General features: G+C 43.8%; 1 protein-coding gene across 1 annotated transcript in view; it reads right to left on the bottom strand.

The window, feature by feature from the left end:
* Nucleotides 1-21,913, bottom strand: part of SKAP1 (src kinase associated phosphoprotein 1) — a 268,220-nt gene that overhangs the window by 35,896 nt on the left and 210,411 nt on the right. Inside the window, exons 5-9 of the mRNA XM_044250249.1 lie at nucleotides 13,535-13,612; nucleotides 12,598-12,681; nucleotides 9,316-9,440; nucleotides 6,560-6,623; nucleotides 4,080-4,271 (exon numbers count right to left, since the gene is read on the bottom strand). Coding sequence (XP_044106184.1) covers nucleotides 4,080-4,271; nucleotides 6,560-6,623; nucleotides 9,316-9,440; nucleotides 12,598-12,681; nucleotides 13,535-13,612 — 543 coding nt within the window. The remainder of the gene's footprint in view (nucleotides 1-4,079; nucleotides 4,272-6,559; nucleotides 6,624-9,315; nucleotides 9,441-12,597; nucleotides 12,682-13,534; nucleotides 13,613-21,913) is intronic.

The raw sequence follows: 21,913 nt of genomic DNA, 5'->3' as shown, positions 1-21,913 counted from the left end.
TTTCTTCATCAACTTTTGTGTTTTTGGTGTCTGTATTTTTTTTTTTCCTTGGACCTACTCTCGTCATTTCTTCTTCCTGTGGGTCTGGGCAACAGTTAAGGGGGGAAAATAATTTCACAGAATGCTTGTTTCCATTTGACTCAAATTTAAAAAACAAAAACAAAAACCCCCACCCAGTTATATGCTTTATTATAAAGCAATCTGGTTTCTGGGTCTGTAATACGCCTCCGGGGTAGTGTGGGCAGCAACGGAATGCGCACAGAAATTCCTGGGGAGAACTCATTGTCTCGCTTCCCGTTTGCTCTCCCGAAATGTCTCTGGAGGACACAGCCAGATCCGGTTGTCACTGCAGCTGCGACAAGGCCCCAGTTAAAGCCTTAATGGTCTCAGGCGCCTTGCTGGATTCCAGCTTTGAGGCCCCAGACAAAGTGAAACCTGATAAAAGTTGTCCTTTTATGGAATATTGAATCACAAAACTGGGCCTGTGCTAGCCTATAAAATAATTTCCAGGGAGGGGTGAGAGAGAGCTCAGGAAAGCCTCCCATCTTCCGCAGATTGCCTTGGCATTTCTTTGTGGTAGTTCCCTATAGTTTAATCTACTGCAAATGAGATCTTAAAAATCAAGGGCCCCCATATGCTCAACATGGATGTTCAGAAATCCCACCGGATACCAACCTTGAAACCATATTACCCAGGACTAACGTTTTTGTGGTCTTGGCTGAAAACCTCGAGCGCTCTGGTTTTCCCTCATGGGAAGGACAGTGCCAGCCACGTAGCAAGTGCTAATTATCCCATGATCAATGGGAAGTAGTGCATTTAATTTGATGACCCATACATTATTTTGACTAGGAAAAAACATTTTTGTATTGACTTGGTATGTGTTACAAGCACTTTTCTGGGTACCAGGAAGACCAGTGATATTCTATTCTGGAAGGGAGATCTCACTTACATGGCCTTCCCAAGGAGACCATGAAGCTTGTGTAGACCCCAGCCCAAAGAGGAAAGAGTAGCGGAACCATCAGGGCCAAGTATTCTCTGCAAAGCACATTTACCTGTTTTAATGAAACAAGTGTTGAAACCCCAAGTCATCTGACTTTTGATGGGTATGCAGTGTTAGCACAATTCAACGTTACCGTTGGCCATCCCTCCACCCAGCACCTGTCCTTGCAGTAAACACGGCCTTGAGCAGAAGGTGCGCTCCACGTTCCATCTGCTCAGGATTTTCAATTTTACCTGCTGCATACATAGAGCTGAAAATGTCCAACTGGACTGTCTCAGGTTTGGTTGGTGGAGGCGGGGAACTAGCCATCCCTCAATTTTTCAAGGAGGTAACGCTTCCTATTTAAACGCCACCAAATTACTAACAGCCTGCATTTATTGAGTACTCATTGTATGCCGGAGTATCTGTTCTAAGTGCTTTACACGCTCCAGTTCTAGGCTTCTCACACCATCCCTCTATGACAAGAACTACCATTATCCCCATTGGACAGGTGGGAAAAAAATCAAACACACACAGAGGGCAAATCACTTGCTCAAGGTCTCACAGCTAGCAGGTGGCCGAACAGGTCCGTTCTGACTCAGGGCCAGCACTTTCATCTGCAGGACCCGTGCTGCTGCTCGGGAGATCTGGTGAGACGGCAGCAGAGGTAGGCAATGTCAGCTGCCCTCACATTCCCTTTCGGTTCCTCCAGGGCTGGTACTGTGGCACATGTATAGTGAACAGAAGATTCCAGAAGCAACAAGCTGGGTGGCATCGCTGGGAAGCTGGAGAATGGAGACTCGGGGCTGAAATATTCTTATCATCATTAAATGCCAATACAACCCACCTCCAATGCTGTCTCTCAAAACTGTGATGGATAGCTGGTTCTTTTCAGGAAAGAACGTATTCGCAGGGAGCAGCACTGTCCTTTGGAAACATATAAGCTAGTTAGCTGCAGGTTCCCTAGCCTGAAGAAAGAGACCCCTGCTCTCCTGCAGTATGGCCTTCCTCACTTTCAGGGGACAGCTGCTGTGAGTATAGGTGAAGTGGCTTTCCTTGGGAAAGCAGGTCGGTGTCCATGCCTTCAGAGTCCACTCGGATAATCTGAACTGGTGCGAAGTTCGGAGGCATGTCCTGGGACCTTTGGCCGTCCCGGGATGGCCGAGGGTAGGAGTTGAGGGGGCAAAGGAAAGATGGTCGTTGAGAACCCAATCCTGCATTCTGACTATCATCTGGGGTAAGGTGATGGTCTCAAACTCATCTTATTTCCTGAGGCTCCTTTGCTCTTGGCTCTGAGCAACAGCCCCCTCCTCTCTGGTTCCTCCAAGAACTAAACCCGGCGCATGGAAAGGCCCTTCTTTGCTCCCCAGAGGGCTGAGTGGTTCAGTGAGGCTTTCCCAGAGCGCTTTTCCACAGCTGTAACCCAAAGTGGAGTGTCGCCCAGATCTCTCCCCCCCACCCCCCTTGGATGGGACTGAGTGGAATGTGAGCTCCTTAAGAAGATTCTGGCCAAGTTGGGGAGTACATCTCCTTTTAGGGAGTGTTGTGAATTAGATCCATTTCTGCACCCTGCTGTTGCAATGGAGCAGACTGTGAAAGGGAAGATTCTCAGAGGAGCTGTGTTTTAATGTAGCAATTTGATTCAATTTTCCACTCTATAAAATTACCCATCACTGCTCGTTGCTTTCTAACAGACACCTTCACTCTTAATTTAACAATCCTATCGAATTCTGCCAGGGAAATTGGAAAAATTTATCACCTGTGAAATTTTATTTTCCTTTGGTTGTATCTGTTTTTGTAAAACTTCATTAACGACGATGACTTGCTGAGGAAATTATCATTTTTTTTTTAACTTCAGACACAAGAAATGGCTCGACCTCAACCAAGATATCATTTGCATAATAAAACACAACAAAAAGGCTCGGGAAGTCGGGACTGGCAGAGGCTGGGAGTGCTAGGAGAAGAAGCAGGCTCTCCCGGGTGTGTGGGGAGGTGGGCGAGGTCCTCAGCAAGAAGGAGACAGGGGGCCGGCAGCCTGGCTCCTTGGCTCAGGAAGCAATGATGTGGCTCTCCCCCTCCACCTCTTCCCCCAAAGGAAAAGACAACTGCAGCACTGACAGGGTTGGACCCTCTTCTTAGGAAGCCTTGAAATGCAAGTTGCTCACTGACCCGGCTTTTAAGCAGCCAGTCCTGTCTTTAGGGGCCTGAATGTTAGGTTCACCTTAGTTCCCAAGTTCATCTGGGATCCAGGTTTAAATTGCTATAAATTCCGGCTTAACTCGAATTTCTCAGCAGAGCACTGAACTCCTGGCAGATTTCCACAGGAGCGATCTTTCTGAATGGACTTGAAGATTCAGCGTTCCTGTGGTCTAACTACTTCCCAATTAAAAGGCTCAGGCTTCGGTTTTCCACAGTCTGACCCCCACTGTGCTCTGTGCCGTTCAACAGCTGCTGTTGTTCCCGCAAGTAGGGGCTATGCGGAGGCAGTGATGACTCTACATTTTTTTGAGCTGCCAGTTATCAAGCCTCTGGAGGAAGGGAAATCTGTACATGGGCCTGCTGTAATGGCGGGCAGAGGAAACGGGCGCATGTGTGACAGAGGCGATGACATTTGTGGCATGTCTGAACTGGGTACTGAGGAATTGTGCTCTGTCAGGGTCTTGGGTTACTGACAAGGTTTCTCAGCACCTACTTGTATTCCTTTAGGCTCTTCACAACCTTCATCATTTGAGGTGACTTTATATCACTCTCACATTTACACAGAAAAGAAGCTGAAACTGGAGAGTTCTGATGACCCACCTTGAGATCCAGAGTAAACAGGTGAAGGCCAACATGAGTAGCCTTGACTCTTTCACTTTGTCAATATAGATAATAAGTTACTTCATATGACAAAGGTGAAAGACACGCTCTGATCACTTCATCTTGCTCCCAGAGCAAGGGAGAACTTTTGTACTGGGAATTTCAGAACCTCCATGTAAGTTTTCCTATGTTCTCTTCTTCAGAGATCTGGCTTCTTCTCGAGGTTTTAAACTTACATTCTTCCACCAGGTCAAGGATTTCTGAAACTAATAGAAGATAATCAGAAGATAACATTCCTCACCTGGTAAGACTTCATAAATATCTTCTTCTCTCTCCTTTGTGGCTTCTTTTAGCCCTGCACTCCCAGGCAAGATGACAGGTCTGCACTGGGAACCAGAATTTGGGGCATCGAAACCATCAATATCATCATACGTCTCTTCCTCTTCCTCCTCTTCCTCCTCCTCTTCACACGGAATGGTTAAGGAGCTCAGATCTGCCAGGGCAGAGATGAGAAATGTATCAACATGAGGAGAAAAAAGGAAAGAATAAGGCAGGGAAGGAAACAGGGAGACGGAGGAGGAGGGATGAGAATAAAGTATGTCAAAAGAAAATGAAACGCTAGGTTAAGTGCTGTTATTTCTTTTTTTTTTTTTTTTTTAAAGATTTTATTTATTTATTTGACAGAGAGAAATCACAAGTAGATGGAGAGGCAGGCAGAGAGAGAGAAGCAGGCTTCCTGCTGAGCAGAGAGCCCGATGCGGGCCTTGATCCCAGGACCCTGAGATCATGACCTGAGCCGAAGGCAGCAGCTTAACCCACTGAGCCACCCAGGCGCCCAAGTGCTGTTATTTCTAATGTGAGCCTTGGTGCCAGGAAATCTACAGAAAAGGCCAGACTAGCACTGTGTCAGGTTTAAACCATCAACATAAATCCTTCCTTGCAATAAAACTTGACCAGGATGAAGCAGCTCTGCAAAGTAGGAGGGTGTGAAGGAGCACATGAGGCAAAGGGACGAGGATAAGTCCAGAAGAGGAGATGCCAGTGCGCAGTGCACTGTTTGCTAGATAGAGGAAGGGCGAGGGATGGCCTGTGGCTCCCCAGGCTGCACAGAGCCCAGGGAGTGATGGTGGCTCCCGGAGGGTAGCCGAGTTGTCAGAAGCTCGTCCCCTGCATAGTCTCACTGCAGAATGTCAGACAAGTTTGTTTGTAAAGAGAAAAACGGTCAAGAGTGGACCAGGAAGAGAAAGTGAGATTCAGAAAAATTTAACAGTCGTGCGAGACCACATGGAACGGCTGAGGTGTGTGGTGTCCTTTTGCAACCGTGCAGTCTGGCTGACCTCAAAGTGGGTCATGGCGGAGAGGATGTTGATCCATTCCAGCACTGGGGAGCACAGGGCAGGAGAGGGAGATTGGTTTTTTATTTTAATGGGGAGCTGGGAAGGTTTGCTCTCAGACGTCTAGTACAGAAGCCTCTCTGAAACCCTGCAAGGGGCCTCCGCAGGATGGGCGAGTGCCGTTGGGGTCCTCTGGGGGAGGCATGGATGGAGAGACATTTGATGTTCATTTCAAAACACAATAAAACTGTTTGGCTTGATTAGGCATTTAATAAAGATTTTGCAACAATCTTCATTGGAATTCTGGTGCCACCTCGTATGAGGAAGGGATCAAAGACACATTTGTGGCTTAAACCATATGTTATTATTTTGTTTGTTTTAAAATAAAATGGAATGAATAATTTCTTCAATGTGGGATTCTGAAAGTACCACAGGGTACAGCTCAATAAAGCTGCTTTGAGTTTTATTGAGGTTTACACACTTAGGGGTATATTACACGCATAAATCCACGGCACCTAGATGAGAGTGTACCCTGTAGTCTTGCCATCAATGTTCCTGTTTGCCTAGTTCCAGTCTATTATACGTGACGCTCTTGGTAGATGCAATAGTTTGTTTTTGTGATAGCAAAGGCATAAACTGAGCAAAATAGGCAATTCTTGTAATTAAAGCTCTGGTGCTTCCTTCTTTTTATCTACAATAAAACCTTATAGCAGAATAAAAAAAAAACAGAGACGAAAAGGCTTGGTGTTTTTAGGCTGGTGTGCTTCTCCCTGGGTCTTGGGCTGGGTGCAGCATTGGCGCTTCTGTCTATCTACAGCGGCAGGGTCCTTCCATGATGGTCTAGCATGGGTTATCTGATGCCAAGTGACAGACTCAGGTTGGCTGCTTCTACCTGCCAGGCCACTCCCAGATGAGCCTTTCCGGGCCACTGTCACTGCTGTGCCTGCTGGCTGGCCAGCAGAGGGTACTCTAGGAGCGGTCATTCAACATCTTCAGGCAGGACTCTTCCCATCCCAAAGCAAGGGACATTTTACTGTGGTTTGGGAAAGAAGAAATTGCTTTTAATGTCCCTCTTGATGAAGGCCACCTTGATACTTCCTGCTGAGTTTCAAACAAGAAGATTCGGGGCCTAAACTGCACCTAGGTGACTTCACATTTGATATCATGGATTTCCTTTCCAGAACATAAGGGTTTGGGAGACGCCAAATTGAGCTGAGCTAGTTTTCAGAAGCTCCTTTTTTAGTGATTACGAATACTACAGAGGTTATCTCCAGGTTGATGGTTTCTTTATCTTCTGATTCATACATGGTACTATTTGTGTTACAAGGGATGGTAGGAGGGAGAACGAATAGAAAACAAAATACAGATTGAAGGTTGGGATTATTTACACAGTATAACTTCAACTGCAAATCTATGCAAGTGTTGTTTCGGTAATAAGGATACTTACCCTTTAACAAGAAACTGATTTGATCCACCCAGTCCCTGGCTTCGGCTGGATTGGCAGCTGTAAACTAGAGAAAAATTAGTGAATTAATTTATCACCTTCATGAATTCACAAAATTTCCATGAATCCTACAAGTTGGTTTAAAGAGAAGAGCCTTGGGCATCAAGCTACAGAGTCAGGTTGAAAGCTGAGGATTCTCTGTCTGCTTAATATTTAGAAAACAAGAATCAAAATCTTACTCGAAGTGATACTTCTCGTCAGTCATTCTGTACACCCAACGCGGACTGCTCTGAGTCCAGACGTTCACGTCACATGCATTCATTTGATTATCCACGCATTCATCAGGCATATTTTGGAGAAACGTTTTCAGAAAAAAAAAAAAAAAAAGCAAACCCAAACTCTTGACTTTAAAGAACAATGTATCAGTGATGGAGAAAAGATACACACTTGAGATGGGAACCTGTGAAACAGGTGCATTTGGGAAGAGCCAGGGGCTGAGAGAACACAGGAGCACCTTCTGTTGCCTGGAGCAAAGCCAGAGAAGCTGGTGCAAGTAATACTGTTTTGGTCGGACTATTTATTTATTTACTTATTTACTTGACAGACAGAGATCACAAGTAGACAGAGAGGCAGGCAGAGAGAGAGGACGAAGCAGGCTCCCTGCTGGCCAGAGAGTCCGATGTGGGGCTCGATCCCAGGACCCCGGAATCATGACCTGAGCCAAAAGCAGAGGCTTTAACCCACTGAGCCACCCAGGCGCCCCTTGGTTGGATTTTAAAAGAGTTGGTGGAAACAGCTTGGTGGGGGGAACCATGTGCAGAAGATTAGGAAGGTGACCACTGTGTAGGGGAGAAGGCAGATGAGCTTGAGCGGAGAACAGTACCAGGTGATGCATGGATGCTGCGGGTCCGGCAGGAGATGGTGAAGGGGCTCTGACTGCTAGGATTTCAGACTTAAACTGTAGGCAATAGGAAACCACCGTTTTCCTATTTCCTAGGAAAAAACAGAATTTTCCTTTTTTTTTTTTTTAAAAAAAAAAAAAACAGGGACAGACAGAATTTTCCTGTTTTCTAGGAAAAGATGTGGGAGATTCTTTCAAGAGTTGTGGCTAGGAGGGATTCGAAAAGGGAGAAGTTGGAGACAGAAGACCAGCTAGAAGGCTATTTCACTGGTCCTCTGGTGGTCGGGACAACTATTGTGATGGCTGTGGGAATAAGTAAGAAAGGGAGGATCCAAAGGATATTGTAGAGGAAGAATCCACAGACCATGATAATGACTTGGATTCAATGGGCCAAAGAAAAGAAGAAGTAAACAAACTACATTCTGAGTCACAAAACAAGCCAGTCAAGCATCAAGCTTTAGTAATTTTTTATTTTAAATGAATCAACTTGAAATGACTGTTCCTGAAAAACATTTTTATTATCTGGCCGTTAGGGAAAGATAAAGATATGTGCTGTATAAGAAACCTAGATTCCTGCTTAATACTTATTAATAGACATTGTCATTCTCGATTTCTTAAAAACTCATTTCCATAAGAAATGTCTAAGGAAATTGATTTAGACTTGTCATATAAATTTTTATCTGAAGGAGGCACCGTCAATACTGAATAATAAAAATAACTTAGATACATGCCCAGTACACATCTGTCATATATATATGTGTATATATATACAAACATACACACACACACACACACACACACACACACATCTATTTATCTATCAATGAAGGACTCTCTAAAATGAAGTGTTTTTTTTAATTAAAAAAAGTACCTTTTTTTGAAATTCCATATTGAAGACCTAGGTCATTTTATCAAAATGAGGTTTAAGATACTGTAGAAACGTAAAAGGATGAGTACTGAGAAGCAACTGAAGAGTCCTAGGGTTACTTGAGTGGTTAATATTAACCTTATCATGTCTTTTCTCTTTTTTATGAGAAAATTTAGCTAAAATTTTTCCAAATTGTTTTAACAAAACCATGGTAAGATAGAAATGACCAATAAGCAGGAAACAATATTTGTATGTGTGTGTATATACATGTACAAATATACTTTTGGAGAAAATCATGACATTCCCATAGTCAGAATTTTTAAAAAATTTCCTTAATTAATAAATGCTTTACTTATATTACTTACTATATTATGTCAAAATATATAAAATGAACACAGTAAAGAATAAGCCTTTCCCACCCCAACCCTGGTATGCCTGTCCCTCCATTTATCACTGTTACTGCCATTAATCATTGTCTCCAATGTTTTAGGAGTCCTTCCAGAGATATACAATGTGTCTACACACAGGAAGATTATTTGGGATAGCAAGATGATTTTGGGAAAATAACTTATTTTTTATTCTAAAGTCAGAGTTTTCTTTTGCTGGGTTTCATGGAAGGAAGTAAAGATAGTTAAAAAAATAAAGAGAATGGGAATTGAAGGTGTGAAATGAGAGTTGATGAATATGGAACTGGATTGTGTGCTCCCACAGATAAGACTCTGGAGTGAGATTGGGAAGCTGGGGGCGGGGGGCGGGGGTGAGGGGCGGAAACCAACCAAAGGTAGTATCTGGGATGAAAGTGACCATAGAGAGGAGGAAGGAAGGCATCACAGAGCAAAGGTGAAGACATGTCAAGAAAGAAAGGTCCTGGTAAGAAATAAGCGGGTGACAGAGAGAGGACGGAACCCAGCAGAGCATCCCCGGCTCACATGCAGCATGGAACAGAACTACAACACGAATGAGGACCATCATCTCCGCGGCTCATCCTACCTCATAGCTGCGCCTATCCTGGGAGGTCAGTTCAAAGCAGGATTCTTTCTTGGAATCTTTTCGCAGGTAGGGGGCCATCCGTACACTGTAGCCCTTAATGAGAAAGGTCCCCTTGGGCTGTTTGCCTGCAAGACAGGAAAGCTCCCTGTATCCCTAGAGAGATGCAACCACCAAGGGAAGGCATCTTCTCTGGAATGTAAGATAAAAGCACCGAAACAGCTGTTGCATCCCTGAGGAACCACAACAGTCAAGGAAAGGTTATTAAGGAAGCTTAAGAAGAGGCTACCGTGACAGCGAGGCAGAGATCACTGCCAAGCTAGGGAAATGCAACATGAAAGGTTGTTTTGCCAAAAGAGTACAACAGAGACAGAGAATTTATTAGAATGTTAAGAGATCTATAATAACAGGAGGAAGGAATTATTACAGCAGGGAGAGTGTGGCTGTAAACGTGAGGCTCTCGAAGGCTATTAGAGAACTGTAGCACATTATTATCAGGGCTAGCAGAGCTCCATTCGAGGGGAGGGACAGCAGCGCAGGGGGCACCTGATGAGTTCCTGGGATCTCTTCCTCTGCCCGATGCAGCATTTGGGCTGGACTGCTCTCCCCCCTCCTGCTGGTCAGGTGGGAATTGGTGCTAGAGGGAGAATAATTAAAACTCAGTATTTTATCCCTCTTCCCAGAGGTCAAATTGGGAAGTAGCAGAGAACGGGTAATTATCATTGGGCAATGAAGGAGGAGGAACAGGACTAAGGGAAGGAAAGAAGAGACAGCTCTGCCTGTCACTACCTTTTAAAAAAAAAAAAATAAACTAATAGGAATGGGAAAAGAGGGGCTGGTTCCCAATGATTGTGTGTCCTCCTGGTGTGGTTCAGGCAGAACATACAGAGGAGGGGAACCACAGTGTCTGGGTGATGATTTGTGTCCTGTTATCATGTGCAATGGATTGCTTAATACGTGCTTTTTGAGGAGGATGAAAGGTGGCAGTGTGATGACAATATTAGGAAAAGAAAAGAAAAGAAAAGAAAAATACTCTATCTTTACCTGGTTGAGCTAAAAGAAACGCACAAACACTCTACACTTGCTAAGAAAAATGTCTTGGGCACAATCAGAAGTAACTGGTGAGAAGGGAGCCATGCAACAGTGCTTTTTGACACCAGAATCTTTTTTCTTAAAGGATCTCCCCTTGTTCTAACTGGCCACTAAAATGTTTTGTTGTTTCTTTGGTCACCAGGTTTTATTTCACCCTGACGGCAAAATGGTCCATAAAAGTCTCCAAGTCTCTCCCCCTCCTACTCTCTCACCTTGAGTACAGAGGATTCTGAATGAATGAACGTGGTTCCTGGCTTTGTATTCAGATATGCCAACTGCTTATTTAAATGCAAAGGAAATGAAAACATTTTTACAATTATGTAAAAGTTATATTAGTTGGAAGGTTTAAAATAAGAAAATAGCCCCCAGCTGGCTTGTACACCTAGAATCCGGGGAAGAAATTGTGGCTGCTGGGCTGGAGAGTGGTCTGGGGGTTGGATGAAAAGCTGAGCATGGTTTTTGAGCTATGTGGCTATGATGGCCAAGTAAGGCTTCACACTGAACCCCTGGATGGGAAAGTCTCTGGGGAATGTAAGAGGGTGAATCCAAGATGAAGTCAGTGATACCTGTGGCTGGCAGAAAGGCAGGGTGAGCCAACTGCCTTGAAGCCCAAGGGCAAATCGTAAGGAGGCCAAGTCATTTAGCAAAGCTGCAATTCTTTCTGCTACCTTAATAACAAAGGAACAGGAAATCTGAAGGCCATTGGGTAGATATCTCATTATTCCCTGGGACTGGGTATCTGGGCATTGGGAGATGCATAGTCCTGGGAAGGAAGGAAGAGGGGGGAAACAGAGCATGATTGGAAGGAAAAAGAAGGGTTTATTGGAGTCACTGGCCTCTAATGCCAAGCGGGGCAGAGCCTGAAGAAAGCCCCCACAAGAACTGATGCATTGCTTTTCTTTCTTGCTTGCTCCGTAGAATTATTCCTGGGGCTAGTTAGAGTATGCAGGAGGGTTCCTTGTTGAAAGTTTGTATTCACTTACAATGATGGTTTTTAACTTGTATTTAATTGTGGCTGCCTCCAATTTGTGCTTGTATCCTGTTCCTTCTCACAAACTCAGTGACTGTTAAGCACGGACAGGAGGTCTTCTAGGGATAGCATCTGAGGGTTGTGCTTGATGGACTCAGTGGTGGCTCATTAAGAAGCTGCCTCTGGCCTGAGTCAACATTTCACTGCTGCTGCCATCTGGCTGGAGGGTGTCTCTTGGGCACAGCAAACATTTGGGTCTCAACATTCCATGGCTCTAGGGATGTCCACTGGACTACCTCCCGGTACTCAGTAGGGTAAAGTTGAGAGCACATTCTTAGAGAGTTTGAGCCCAGGGGTTCTATTTCTGGGCTGTCAGTAACCTGTTCAAATCCTTCTCAGATTTTTAAAAAATATTTTAATGATATTATCAACGTCTATAAAGAGTTTGAGATTCTTTTTTAAAAAAAGATTTTATTTATTTATTTGACAGAGAGCGAGATCAAAAGTAGACAGAGAGGCAGGCAGAGAGAGAGGGGGAAGCAGGCTCCCTGCTGAGCAGAGAGCCCGATGTGGGACTTGATCCCAGGACTCTGATATCATGACCTGAGCCGAAGGCAGAGACTTAACCCACTGAGCCACCCAGGTGCCCTGACAGTTTGAGACTCTTAAAAAAGAAAAAGAATGCCAAGGTGTTCAACCTTGATAATATTATGTTATTAGTCATAATAAAAGAAAACTTTTTTAACATTTCATTTTATTTGTTAAAAGATTTATTTATTTGAGAGAAAGCGCAAGCATGTGCTTGCACGTGAGTGGGGGGAGGGGCAGAGGGAGAGAACTTTCAAGCAGACTCCTGGCTGTGTGCAGAACCCGACCTGGGGCTTGATCCCATGACCCATGAGACCATGACCCATGAGATCATGACCTGAGCTGAAACCAAGAGTCAGATGCTTAACCACCTGAGCTACCCAGGCGTCCCAGAGACAACCTTTTGATATGCTGACCACACGATCCTAGTGTTTAAAGGGGAAATTATTTCTGAATTGGCAGCTGAGTTTTTGGGGATGGGCAAGGTGTTACTTACCCAAGCCTTTTTCTTTCCCAAGCATGTCCCTTTATGGGTGTTAGTTAAAGACTACTATCTTGAGACCTAAGTGCTTGAGAATTTACGAAGTGCTTGCATCCAGGAGTGAGATGCTGCTGTGCAAATGAAGAACACTTACTTTTCTCATTAGCGTAGTAGTAGAAGAGGCCTCTGCTGACAACACACCACCGCTTCTGCCACTCCGATCCGAAGAAACTGTGATCTAGACGGAACAGCAGTAAGGGACATAAATTCAGGTAACTACAGCCACTGACGAGTCTGTAAAGTCCAACACACAGTCCAGTGTGTTATTGTTTTATTTCCTAGGTTAATGGACTGTAAAACCCTCCCTTGCACTCCCGCAGGCTATCCCATATTGACTCAGAGTCCAGAGGGCTCGCTCACTTAAAGGTCCAGATTCTAAACAGGGTTTGCCTGTTCTGACCCCTCACGGCTGTCCCGCTATCTATCTTCCTTTATAGCTTTCGGGTTCTAATCTTGTCTAGTACTTTTCAAATGCTCTATGATACTTTCATGTGGTGCCTTTTAGCAAACCAAGCTGATGCTCCAGGCCGGGGGCATGAGAACGGCTTTGGTTGAACGAAGGCAGTTTGCATTTGAGAGCTAACCCTGGGACCCCAGGCTTACTAGGGTAGCAGGATCGACTTTAATCCAGTGAATGACAGGTCAGGAGTTGGGTTGCTTCACACAGGATGCAAAATTACACTCTTGGCAACATAGTTTTACTCTATGGGAACACACTGAGAGATGAGAACAAGAATATCATCACTCATTCACTCAACAAGTGTTTATTAAGCACCTGTTGTGTACCAGGTGAGCAAAGCAGAACCAGTTCTTATCCCGAGGGAGCTCACAGTGGCCTGAAGAGTCTGGGGCATCTCTCTTCAGCCTATGCACACACACCAGGCTTCTTTTCCTCTCCTGCCTTCCTTTGGGCCTTCCCCCTCCTGAGCACAGAACTGGGTATAGAAAAAGCACCTGCTGTGTTAGCCCTCTTTCCCCTCATTTCCCTTCCCTTCCTGGAATGTTCTGAGACCTGTGGGTCTGGTCAGTACCTTTGCTTTTCTTCTCCAAGTATCCTTGCTTGATGATGTTATCAAGCTCTTGAGCTCCTTTTAGGAGGTCTTCCACTCCTAAAAGGAACAACAACAGGATGCTTTGTTGAAACCTGACAAGATTTCCCTTTATTTAGGCTCCTTTCGATAATCCACATTAATGAAGGGGGCACAGAAGGGCAGTTGCTTAAACAAAACACAAAAATAAAACAATTTTTATATGACCGGGGGGAGAAAGCAAATTTTCTTTCTTCCTAATTATATCTAATGTCAAAATCACGTATAATGATCGAAACCTACCTTAGTTTGTGCAAGAAGAAATAGCTGAAATATGTACTGATTGGCAAGAAAAGGACTCCAGAGAATTAAGAATTTGCTGTGGGTATAAGCTCCAAATGCAATAATCCACATTGAGACAATCAAAAGTCAAATGAATAGCTAACAGCAGAGAAAAGCTTAATGAGTGATAGAGTTCACCATAAATGCAGCCACCTCTGTGATAGTAAGAAGCTCACACTCATCCTTAAAAAAAGAAAAAAGAAAAAAAGAGAAAACAACAAAACAGAAAACTACCTCGTGAACATAAATTTTATTAAATTTGCACAGAGAAGGGCTATGCAAGCTGAACTGGTAGTAAGTGCCACGTCCTGGTTTTGTCCAACTATGAGAAAGGGTCTAAGAACGGTTGGAGCCTTTACTGAGAGAGGACTCTGGACCTGGCATCGGCCTTCAAATGTATGCTGCTAACATCCTTGACTTCCAGTCAGCTTCGTTATGTACAAATTTATTGAGAAGTGAGGATCCTCATCCATTGTTCACTACTGAGGTTTACACTTATTTTACAGAAGGGAGGGGTCAAGGACAAATGGGAAGGAATGAACTCCTCAAAAAATAAAATGGAACAAGAACGGCAAACAATAAAAAAACCCTTTAAAAAATACAAGTCCAGGGGCGCCTGGGTGGCTCAGTCGTTAAGAGTCTGCCTTTGGCTTACGTCATGATCCCAGGGTCCTGGGTTCGAGCCCCGCATCGGGTTCCCTGCTTGGCAGGAAGCCTGCTTTTCCCTCTCCCACTTCCTCTGCTCGTGTTCTTACTCTCGCTGTATCTCTGTCAAATAAATAAATAAAATCTTAAAAAAAAAATACAAGTCCATGAGACTGAGAAAAAAAATACAAGTCCATATTTCTTTCTTTTTAAAGTCTGTTTTATTGTTTTAGTAATCTCTATACCCAACAAGGGACTCGAACACATGACCCTGAGATCAAGAATTGCGTGCTCTTCTGACAGAGCCAGCCAGGTGAATTAGGAGAAATGAAGGGAGTGGCCTAGCAGAATCCTAATGTTTGTTCTTTTTAGTCTCCAAAACCAAAGCTCTTTTGGTTTCCCTTAATAGATTTAGAAATCAAAATAGAACACAAACCAAATTAAGGCACAACCTCATACAAATCACCTGGGTAACCTATACAATACCTTGAGATTTTGGGTGAAATCATTGTTTTGTCAATTGCTCAATTTTTTTTTTAAAATCTACAATAACTAACACTTGTATTCAGGGGTGGCTATGAGCTGGCACTTACTTCTTGTTTAAAACATTTCTTGTTTAAAAATCACATTTTCAGACAGTTGAAAATGCAACTCATATTTTACCTTTTCCTTCTAAGCGGTTTTGAAATTAGTTTTAAACATGGAGATCCAAAGAGTTTTTCTTTTTTCGTGTGTCAAAGTGCCTGATTCTTTCTATTCGTCCTTACTGTCAACTTCCTTGTTCCCGGACTACTTTCATCTGCGTGTTCTACAGTGAGCAAACTCTGTGGCTGCTATAAATCCTCCCAGATGGGTCTCAGGGTGCACACGGGAGATGAACAGCGGCAAAGGGAAGTTCATTTGTCTAGGATCCTTTCATTCCTCCCAGCCCTCAGAAAATTCCAATGCCTCTCTGAAAACGCTCTCCAAGAAAAGACAAACTGAACCCCTCAAGGCGGAGTGGCTGGGTTTCAGGGACCCGGCATGGCTCAGAAGGAAGGTCCTTTGCAGGAGACCCCGTCCTCTCTGCAGCTCTGTCAAAAAGTGCTCCTAGAGGCCTAAAAATTAACAGAAAGACGGAAGGGAATGAGAAGAACAGGATCTCCTAAGCTTGGAGGATCCATCCCTTCCTCCAGTTTTGTCCTTTTCCTTTTTCCTTTCCTAAGGTCTTGTTAAACTTAGAGACACAGCTTCTTGTTAAAGATGCCGAGAGTCTGAATCATAAAAGACGTGTTAAACGTTCTATTAGAACCCAAGCCTCCTTTTTTTTAAATGCAGATCTAAATGCCATTTTATGGAACATCTATAATTATGAAAATGGGAAGACATTGCCTCGTGTGCGGGGAGAGTCTGTGAGTATGAATATTACATTAATGTGCCCACACCAGCTCACTGATCCTGCTGGCAGGAGCATAAAAAATGCTTGAGTGAAACTTTTATTTAGATGTTAAGACTCCAGGCCCCAGCGGGGTGACAGAGACAGTCCCTGCGAGCTGCCATCAGAGAGAGAGTTTGAATTGAATTACCCAGGGGGGAAGGAAGTAGAGATGAGCAGTGCTTCGCTTATTTAATTTCATTTACTTTCAGTACATTATCAGCATGAGGCTTTTCTCTCCCCACCAACCGAAACCCAAGAATGCCACCACCAAGAAAACAAAGACACAATGCTGCCGAGATGTTTGAACTCTAAGTCACGAATTCTAGGAAACTAGGGGTCAGCCTCTTCACCAGCTTCTCTCCCGAAGAGTCACACTTAGTTTGCTAAAATTGGGCAGGGAATGAGTTGCTGAATTTTCTCTCTTGGTTATTCACCAATAGATTCTGAAGAGTACCAGAGCTAGAAATGCGGTATTTTAATGCGCTGCGTTTTTAGCAAGATGTGTTATGTTGCTTTCTTATGAGAAGGGATCGCTACTGATGAACTCTCTTGCCTGGTTCCCCTTATGGGCAGTGGGGAAAATGGGATGATAGGTGAAGTTTGAAAATTTTATTTGAAAATAAAAAAAATTAGGAAATCGAATCAAATCAATCTCGATTCTAGTGATGGTCTTCAGTACAAGGCACTGTGTGGTGAGTATAATAACAGAATCGTTCTCAGTGTATGTTGACGCCGAGCTCCATTTCATTAGCTCCATGATCTATCAGACAAATCCAGAAAAACCAAGATGGGAAGCCATTGTGGCAATCCAGCTGTCTCCTCTCTCAGTGTCTGCTCGGAGTCCTACTGATCAAGAACCAGTGAACCTGAGGACGCACCACGTCAGCCATGGTCCTGGGGTGGATGAGACAGGAGGGGCCTTCTGTGCTCGAGTCCACACCTCTGGCAAATGAACAGATCTGCAGAGCTTCTTAATGCCTGAGAGAAAGTATGTAAATGCTCTGCAGGATGATAATAAAAATAGGAAGAAGCCGCAAATAATGGCATGAGTTGCTATTTTAAGGCAAAAACATTTATATTTAAGGATACAATTTTTAAAAAATAATCAAGGCTTTTTGCCCATTACCTGAAAAAAAGATATCACCGTCTTAATGAAAAAATAGAAATGATTTAGATTTATTGGGAATAAATGGCCTTCTTGGATAAACCTAAGGGTGTATCACATTGTATCAGCACAAAACAGAATTACATTCGTGTCATAATCTCTCTCTACCACGGCACTTAACTAAATCTCCCAGAATAGCCCATATAAAGAAAAGATTCACTTAGCTGAAGGATGTGGGGCTATAAAGATAAGATCAGTAGAGAAGTGTTACCTAGAAGTGATGGCCACCCAACTTTCATGGCAGATGAAGATAAAAGAAATTCTCAGACATCTTTCTCTCCTCATCCAGATGCCTTTAAACCCTTGTTTCCCACCCACACCCAACTCTGTAGTAAAAAACGACAGAGTAGGATTCCATCTCTCAGCGCTAAACAGGACTCCACAGTCAGCTGTGCACCGCAACAACAATGGGGACCCTTTAGAGTGTGATACATTTCCATAAAGCAGTCAATAAAAAAGACACGGGAGCTTATGTGAGTCACGGCCTATTTAATCAGCTGCGTTCTAGCCCACTGAGAAAAGAGAATTGGAGAAATCACTTGGTAACACCGCAGCACAAGGCTAACAGCACAAGAGGCCACACCATTTCACTGCAAAAAGGCTGCAGCCCCCTGCAAAACCAACCAGATGCCCGTGAACTTTCATTATGGGCAGCTGGCTTGGTTTCTTGTTAAACCAACCTGAAATGAAAATCAATGATTTTTTTAAAAAAACATCTTTTGTTAACCCCCACATGTCCCATGAGCTGTGGACCTCTCTCATCCTTGCTTTTCCTTTCAATTTAAGTTCTTTTCAATCGTTTGGGAAAGGGACCAAACTCCAGCTTAGAGACTGATAGCTACAAGAAGTGAATTTCAGGCAGGGTGAAGGTTACCAGGTTCTCCCCTTGCAGTACCCATGATGAGAGCCCTGGGGCGTTGAGTGGATGATGTTGGAGAAAATTTAGTATTTGAAGGCTGGGGATGGTAAAGCACCATCTGCATTTCCAATCCACTCATAGTTTGCTGGTATATGTGCATTTGTAGACAAGCAACAGACACATACTTCACAATGCCTCAAACATACGCAGGGGAAGAATATCGCAGGGAGGGTTGGGAGGGTAGTCGTTTCCTGTCTCGTGGTCACTGGTCCTAAATCTCCTTTGCATTTGGTTTCTGTGGCCTTCTTTAATAAACTCCTTAACAGGGGGCACCTGGGTGGCTCAGTGGGCTAAACCTCTGCCTTCAGCTCAGGTCATGATCTCAGGGTCCTGGGGTCGAGCCCCACATCAGGCTCTCTGCTCAGCGGGGAGTCTGCTTTCCCACCTCCTCTGCCTGCCTCTCTGCCTACTTGTGATCGCTCTCTGTCAAATAAATAAATAAAGCAAAATCTTTAAAAAATAAAAACCTGTTAATTAGGGTAACAGTCCAGACAGCGTAAAAATCTGTAGAAGAAATCATGTTACACTGAGGATAAAGAAAATTTGTGAGAGATTCTAGGCCAATGAGAAGTACTAAGAAAAAAAGCAGATAACTGATGAACAAAATAATTAAAATTAATACGCTTTAATAAAAATGAAAAAAACCCCTAAGTTTTAAATCTGCATTTATTTTTAAAAATATTTTATTTATTTATTTGACAGAGACCACAAGTAGGCAGAGAGGCAGGCAGAGAAAAAGAGGGGGGAAGCAGGCTCCCCACTGAGCAGAGAGCCTGATTCGGGGCTCGATCCCAGGAATCTGGGATCATGACCTGAGCTGAAGGCAGAGGCTTTAACCCACTGAGCCACCTAGGCAACCCTGAATCTGCATTTAAGAAAAGATTTATTTATTGATTTGATATCAGAGAGAGAGAGTGAGAGATACCAAGCTGGGGGAGGGGCAGGAGGAGGGGAGAGACAAGCAGACTCTGCTCTGAGCGCAGAGGACAACATGGGGCTCGATCGGAGGACTCTGAGCTAAAATCAAGAGTCGGATGCTTAACCAACTGAGCCACCCAGGCTTCCCTTAATCTGCAATTTATAAAGCATGTTTATATCTCATTTGAGCTTCACAGCGGCCCTATGAAGTATGTATTATTATCAGCTCCACTTTACAGACCAGGAAACTGAGGCTCAGCAAGATTGCCAACCTTGCTGAACGCTGCCCAGCTGAAGAGCCTATCTATGCTCTTTTCACTACCCTGAGCCTGGGTTGAGACACCTGAGGAATGATAGCATCTTCCCACCTCACGCTCCCACACAAGGAGACCCATTTAAGTAGGGGGAAAGGAACAGAGGTGGTTATTCTAGTGGCTGGTGTCATCAAATTATTTTAAGGTACTATATTCCTTTTTTACTTTTTAGTGTCCTGGCTGACTCATCTGTAGAGTCGCCTCCTAGGCAAGTCTGTGTAAAGTCTGAGAGGTCAACAGATACACAGTACACAGCAAAATAAAAGAACATACGAGAATGTGAGCAAAGGATACACAGGTTAAGAAAACGCGGAAGGAAGCGAGCTGGAGCTCTCCCAGCCGGTGCTTGGCCACCAAGGTTTGGAAGGTGTCTCCTGAGGTGAGAGTTGTAACTAGGAGAATGAAGCCCTCCTCCAGTGCAGGGCTCACGCAGAAATCTTGAATGTGACTTGTCTACTCTTTAAAGAAGAGGATTTGGTTTAAAAAGAAAGGGGATTTGGGGGTGCCTGGGTGGCTCAGTCAGTTAAACATCTGACTCAGGTGGTGATCCTGGGGTCGTGAGATCGAGTCCTGTGTCGGGCTCCACACTGAGCATGGAGTCGGCTTGGGATTCTCTCTTTCATTTACCCTCTCCCCCCACACCCCTGCTCACACTCTCTCTCCCTCAAAAAAGAAAAAAAGAAAGATTTTTATGCTAAATATCCAAAATTGGTTTTCTTTTCACAAAACATTCCACCAATAATGCCAAGCTGTAAGGTAACATAGAAACCAGGAATATTCATGGAGGGTGAAGAGCCTTCTTGTTCCTACAGAAAGGCACCACACTAATCCTCTAAGAGGCCTGTGGTCTTGGGCGATGCTCTTCTCTACATCTTCACTTCAGTGGAAGCTTACTTATAAGAAGTGAAAGTATTAGAAAAAAGCCCTTCCAATGTCAACAAGCTATTTCTAGCAATTAAATGAACGGTAATAATAATCAGAAGCATCTTCTGTGTAAATATTTCGCTGTAAAGAATGACTAACTCAGAATAATAATCCACTGATTCTCAATCATGGCATCATGACACACTGGTGTTTTTGATCAGTTGGAGGTGTTCGTCTAAAGGGCAGAGATTTTGAATAATTTACTTTTAGAATGAGAACGGAGTCAACATTTTTCCTAATAATACCATTCATCTGCATTCTGATATGCTTTCTTAAGGGAAAAAGTCAATGAAAAATAATTTAGAGCGTATCTTACTCATGCTAGAGTCTATGGTACTAAACACATCAGGTGCACTGTTACAATTGTGACAATCAAGAATTCCCCCAGTGCCTTATTTCCTTGGATAAAATTGGTATTTCTTCAAAATTGTGGGTGTTCCACAGGAAGTGGGTTGGTTGAGCACATAAATATTGGTAGACATGTGATATGGTGAGAAAAAGGCTAAGAATTCATGTGATCTCCACACAAACTGTTTAAACCTAGAAAGCCTCTAGTGTCTTCTGATTTCTTAATTTAATTTTATTTTTTTAAAGATTTTTATTTATTTGACAGACAGAGATCACAAGAACGCAGAGAGGCAGGCAGAGAGAGAGGGGGAAGCAGGCTCCCTGCTGAGCAGAGAGCCCAATGCGGGGTTCGATTCCAGGACCCTGAGATCAGGACCTGAGCTGAAGGCAGAGGTTTAACCCACTGAGCCACCCAGGCGCCCGTGTCTTCTGATTTTATTAATTATGCGTATCTGTAACCCAGCCCCCTCAGCTTTATTGTTATCCTAGGAATCCATCCTTAATACTGAGCCACAAAGACCCAAGCTACCTGAAGCTTCTTCAGCAGCCAACCCATGGTAAACAGCAACCGTGCAAAGTGAGAATCCGGGTACCAATCCGGGCGGCAATGCCCAAATGGCCCTATGACAGCCATAAGGAGGTGGAGAGGATGTAAAATGCCGCATTGTCTGTTTACAAACGTTGAAGGATCACTGTATTCCCTCCTTGTCCTGCGGCAGATCACCATTATAGATGTGTTACTCGAAGGCATTTCTCTAAAATGAATGATAAAATATCATTTCCAAATCTATTCATTTACTACTCCACTGGACTGTGATAGGAACATGGAGAAAAGAAAAGCAAAAGAAAAGAGACTTGCCTGGGTTTGGAATCACTTTTTTGGGGGTTTGGAATCACTTTTTTTTTTTTTTAATTGGTTTACTTTCTTCCTGTCTACCATACTGTAGCCAGAAATCACTTTTCTGAAACATAGATGTGGTCATGTCACATTCCTGCTTAAAGCTTTTAATAGTTCCCCATTACTTACAGGATGAAACTCAAGCTCTCTAGCCTTAACAGAAACCTTATGGAAAAAAAAAAATAAATAAAATACTTTGGTCACAGCTACTTTCCAGTTTCATTTTTTTTTTAAAGATTTTATTTATTTATTTGACAGAGAGAAATCACAAGTAGATGGAGAGGCAGGCAGAGAGAGAGAGAGGGAAGCAGGCTCCCTGCTGAGCAGAGAGCCCGATGCGGGACTTGATCCTAGGACCCTGAGATCATGACCTGAGCCGATGGCAGCGGCTTAACCCACTGAGCCACCCAGGCGCCCCCAGTTTCATTTTCTTCCAGCCCCCATACCTCCTGATACTCCAGCAACAGTAAGGGACAGACTGCCTTCTGGAAC

This window comes from Neovison vison, chromosome 5 (genome assembly GCF_020171115.1).
Source record: "Neovison vison isolate M4711 chromosome 5, ASM_NN_V1, whole genome shotgun sequence".
NCBI classification, from domain to species: domain Eukaryota; kingdom Metazoa; phylum Chordata; class Mammalia; order Carnivora; family Mustelidae; genus Neogale; species Neogale vison.
The sequence above is the reverse complement of the archived record's forward strand: the minus strand, read 5'-3'. Positions and strand labels throughout refer to the sequence as shown.